This window comes from Triticum dicoccoides, chromosome 1B (genome assembly GCF_002162155.2).
Source record: "Triticum dicoccoides isolate Atlit2015 ecotype Zavitan chromosome 1B, WEW_v2.0, whole genome shotgun sequence".
In the NCBI taxonomy this organism is placed as follows: Eukaryota; Viridiplantae; Streptophyta; class Magnoliopsida; order Poales; family Poaceae; genus Triticum; species Triticum dicoccoides.
In genome coordinates this window covers 545,022,831-545,027,714 of record NC_041381.1, presented here as the reverse complement: position 1 = coordinate 545,027,714, position 4,884 = coordinate 545,022,831, and the positions used below count along the sequence as shown (strand labels likewise).

The following is a 4,884-nucleotide window of genomic DNA, read 5'->3' as shown; positions in this document are numbered from 1 at the left end:
TTTGATTTGGAAAAAAAAGTTCACTGAATCGGAAAAATGTTCATCGAATTAAAAAAAAAGTTCATCACAAATGAGAAAAAAGTTCATCAGATTTGAAAAAGGTTGAACGAAATAAAAAGATAGTTCATCAAAATTTCAAAAAAATCAAACTTGACAAAAAGTTCATCGATTTTCCAGAAGAAATTCATGAACAAATAAAATTTCCCGAATTTGATAAAAGAAAGGAAAAAACCGGCAGAAAAAGAAAAAGCCAAGGAGAAAAGAGAAAGGTGAAGAAGCATGTGAGTAATCGCAAAGAGGTGTAGTGGTCGATTGGTTGTCGCATCGTGCCATGAACTGCTGGGCCGGCCCATATGTGCGAGGGGGTGTGCGCCCGTTAGGAAAATGAATAGTATCGGGCGCTAAAGGCGCCGAATAGAATAGGATTGGCCATTGGCAGCCACCGCGAGAGAGTTTTTCAGAGATTCACGACCGGCCGCCCGCGAGGTCGTATGGAAAAATAATACTGTATGTCGCAACAGCCAAGATCACATCAGCGACTCACAACCTGCAGTTAAAAACCTCGCTATTCCTACAGTCCTACGAGAAACATCAACAGTACAGACCCTCGATGGATACCCTCCTACAACTGGATGGTGACGCCCCTGGCTCCCATGCCGGCGAGCCGCTGCTCCGCGGTGCCCATCTCCCTCTCGCCGCCGGCGCCCCTGGACACGTCGTGCCGCGTGGCGTCGAACTTCTCGCCGTCGCCCCACAGCGCGTAGGCCTCCTCCCCGTGCGCGGCGTCGTCGCCGATCATGAGCTGGTCGTCGGGCATCCGGAGCGGCACGAACAGCCCGATGCCGAGCAGGATGAGCGTGGTGACCACGAGGTTCCACACGATCACGAACGCCGCGCCGGCCAGCTGCTTGCCCACCTGCTTGATGCCGCCGCCGTAGAAGGCGCCCTTGGGCCCCGGCACCGAGGACTCCATCGTCATCAGCTCCGGTGTGGCCAGGAGCCCCGTGAGGATGCCGCCGAGGAGCCCCGCCACGGCGTGCGTGTGGAAGACGGCCAGGGTGTCGTCCACCTTCATCAGCAGCGCCGACTTCTTGTGCAGGATCATCATGGTGAACCACGGCACGCTGCCGGCGAAGATGCCCATGACCACGGCCGCCCACGTCTGCACCAGCCCTGTACGTAGATTAATGAAGAAATTTCATGTCAAAACGCAATGAACTACTGTTGTTACGTTGGTGTGGACTTGTTACCGTACGAGCTGTCTATTTGACTTTTTTGTGCTAGTACTCCACGACAACACATTGATTGATCAATTGCGACCTCACATTTCTATAATCTCAATAAGCTAGCAGTACCAATTAATTAGCGAGGAAAAGCCCGTCTACTCCTGCGATCCGTACGTGCGTGCAAGGAGATGTTTGGTACCTGCGCCGGGGGTGATGCAGACGAGGCCGGTCATCATGCCCTGGACGGCGCCGATGACGGACGGCTTGCCGAAGAAGATGACGTCGAGGCAGGTCCAGGTGAGGAGGCTGGTCGCCGCGCTGACGTTGGTGTTGAGCACGGCCACGGACGCCGTGATGTTGGCGGCGTAGGGCGCGCCGCCGTTGAACCCGGCCCACCCCATCCACAGCAGCCCGCCGCCGGCGATCATGAGCAGGATGTTGTTCGGGGAGAACCGCTCCCGGTCGCTCTTCAGCCTCGGGCCCACCTGCCAGCCACAGTGTGGTCAGTGAGAAGCCGTGAACACACCAAAGTCGGATAACGCGACAGACAGCGACGCTGGATATTTGTAGCCGGTGTAACCGTGACCCGCCAGAGATTAAATTGGGCGTTCCGTCCAGTACTAGTTCAAGTTGCCACACACAGTGATTGGGACCCGGAGCAACGGCACCCACCACGAAATGGAGCGCCGCAAGTCTTGGGCGCTGCCATCAACGACGCCCACAGGCACAGGCCAGCCGAAGCAAACGACGCGGTCCAACTGGTTCACACGTTCCATGAGGCAAAGCGGTTTTTCTTGGACCCCTTTTCCGGGTGCCTGCAGCTATCAGCGAAATACTTGTGCTCGTATCATGTGACCGCCCAAAGACAGAAAAGAAAGTCTATAACCACTCGCGCTAATTTCTTCCGACATGGGTTATTTTTAGAAATCTTCCAACGTTACTTTGAAGAACATGTATCTATCCCAGCAAATTTCCGGTCCAGACATCAGTAGAACTGTATGGCTGTACTTTATTCTGTGTTGTCATGTGTATTCCCACGGTGGCATGGCAATGGCATCCATCCACATCGCTGTGCACGGTCAAACTACTTGGCTAGCAACGACTGGCTGCTACCACCTAACACGTTAGCCGAACCCGATCGAGACGCCGGGCGGAGCACTGGCCGCCGCGCCGAACACGCAGGCTCACGCCTCGCCGTTCTGACATGCAGGGGAAACAACGAAGGAAGCTGCGCACGTACCCAGTAGGCGGCGGTGAAGCCGGCGATGCCGGAGGAGAGGTGGATGACGTAGCCGCCCGAGTAGTCGATGACGCCCCAGTGGTAAAGGAAGCCGCCGCCCCAGAGGCTGAAGGCGCCGACGGTGTAGGAGAGCATGAGCCAGAGCGGCGTGAAGGCCATCCAGGCCTTGATGTTCATGCGCCCCAGCACGGAGCCCGCCAGCAGGATGAGCGTGATGGCGGCGAACTCGAACTGGAACATCACCAGCGTCGCCTCCGGGTAGAAGGGCTCCACGAGCGGCGTGCTCCCCCGCTCCGTCGCCGACAGCTTGGCGCGGCCGACGAGGTAGTCCTGCGTCAGCGCCACGCCCGCCTTGCCCCAGAAGGGCAGCAGCCGCTCGCCGAACGCCATGCGGAACCCCACCAGCACCCACACCAGGAGCGAGGAGGCGTAGGCGTAGAGCGCCATGAAGGCGGAGTTGACGGCCCACTTCTTCTTCACGATGCTGCCGTAGAGGACCACCAGGCCCGGCATGGACTGGATGCCCACGAACGTCGCCGCCGTCAGCTGCCACGCGTTGTCACCCTTGTTCAGCCAGTCCGGCACCGCCGGCGTGCTCGCCGCGTACGCCATCCCTCTCGACCGCGCGCTCTGTGCGGTGTGGTGTGATGCGGTGCCGTGCCTGTGCCGGGGGAGAGGAGACGCGAGTCTGGTGGCCCGCTGCTTGGCAACCAGCGAGGCAGCGCGCGCGCTCGCGTTTAATAGGATCGATCGTCCAGTTGAATAGATATCTGGATCAAGAATTTCTGTCCGACGTGTCAACTGCACGTGGCTTCCAGTCCCACACGTCATTCCCAGACGGGCGATATTTTTTATATCTTGTACTACTCCCTCCGTTCTGAATTACTTGTCGCACGTATGGATATATCTAGATGTATTTTAGTTCTAGATAAATCCATCTTAGCGACGAGTAATTTGGAACGGAGGAAGTACCTCTTTGTGATGGCCCTTCATGTTCTCACCATACCCACGATTTGTTTGTACAATTGCGTACTGTTTGGTTACTACTGGCAACAGCTAACTAATCAAGTGGGTGGTACTACGATTATCGTGTACGGGTTGGTGATGCGCATGAAGCGGCGAACGAGGGGAAGCCTCCGGGTCAACCCGGGCAGGCACGAATGGTCCATGGGACGTGGCGTGTTGCGTGGTGCATTTTTCATCCCTTATTTATCTCTCATTCTTCTTCTCTTCTTCTTCCAGATGTGACATGTCTTGGTTTCTTCCCAAGAAAACAATATAATTGAGGGCAGTCGTTTCGTTTCAAAACTTGGGATTGTCTTCGTCCGTATGCCCTGCTTCGTCAACTACTCGCGCACTCGGTTGAGGAGAATCTCAAAAGCAAAAAAAATAGACCCAAACATGTCCATTTCTCCCGTCAATCCCAGCATGAGATGGTTGGTGATAAGGTGCGACCAGTCGAGACCGACTAGAACGCCAGAAAAGGGAAATTAAATGGTAGGGGACTGGAAGACGTTGTAGGACACGAGGCAGGTGTACGAAGGAGCGCATTTCGTCGACCGGGTTTTGCTGACCTTGACTGAGATTCGAGGTCGAGGAGCACGCACCGTCGATTTTCTCAGCATCCGCGGAGCACTTGTCCCGAAGTTTACCTGACAATGACTGGTAGGCTTCGGTGTTCAGAGTTGTCGGCATCTAAATTTTCTAAACGGTAGTACTATGTTTCGGCAAATGGATTTGTGGGAACGATTCGCTAGCTAGTGGAGCAGTAGTAAAAAAATACTCCCTCTATCCGGAAATACTTGTCGGAGAAATGTCTAAAAACGAATGTATGTAAAATTAAAATACATCTAGATACATCCATTTCTCCGACGAGTATTTCCGGACGGAGGAAATACTAGCTGGAATATACTCCAAATCCATGTTCCCCAATCAGAATCAGAACTAGCTCTGATCATGATGACGCCGTTTGGAACCTTGGATCATGGGGAGTTGCCCAACTGCCAGGGAATCGTGCAGTGCATCTGAACACTGGTAGCCGGGTCAGCAGTGATATTCTTCTCTTCAGCAGCCAGATCCCGAAGCTCCATAGTGGACCTGACCGTATAGTGGCACTGAAAAGAACACAAATTAAAACAGAAGCTCCACGAAGTGGAGGCCACCTTTTGGTGTGCAACACAAGTTGCACATCGTCAACAGTTTTCTACTCCCTCCGTTTCTAAATATTTGTCTTTCTAGAGATTTCAAATGGACTACCACATACGAATGTATATAGACATATTTTAGAGTGTAGATTCATTCATTTTGCTCCGTATGTAGTCACGTGTTGAAATCTCTAGAAAGACAAATATTTAGGAACGGAGGGAGTAGCTATCACTTGAACTATACTCCCTCCGTTCCAAATTAGATGTCTTTCAT

General features: G+C 53.5%; 1 protein-coding gene across 1 annotated transcript; it reads right to left on the bottom strand.

Annotated features, from left to right (window-relative positions):
- Positions 1 to 460: 460 nt before the first annotated feature.
- On the bottom strand, positions 461 to 3,162 carry LOC119348511 (ammonium transporter 2 member 1). The gene is made up of 3 exons (XM_037616582.1): positions 2,467 to 3,162; positions 1,426 to 1,711; positions 461 to 1,173 (listed from the first exon to the last, which is right to left on the bottom strand). Exons 1-3 carry the CDS (start codon positions 3,076 to 3,078, stop codon positions 623 to 625), a joined length of 1,449 nt encoding a protein of 482 aa, XP_037472479.1. The 5' UTR covers positions 3,079 to 3,162; the 3' UTR covers positions 461 to 622.
- Between the last annotated feature and the right edge of the window lie 1,722 nt (positions 3,163 to 4,884).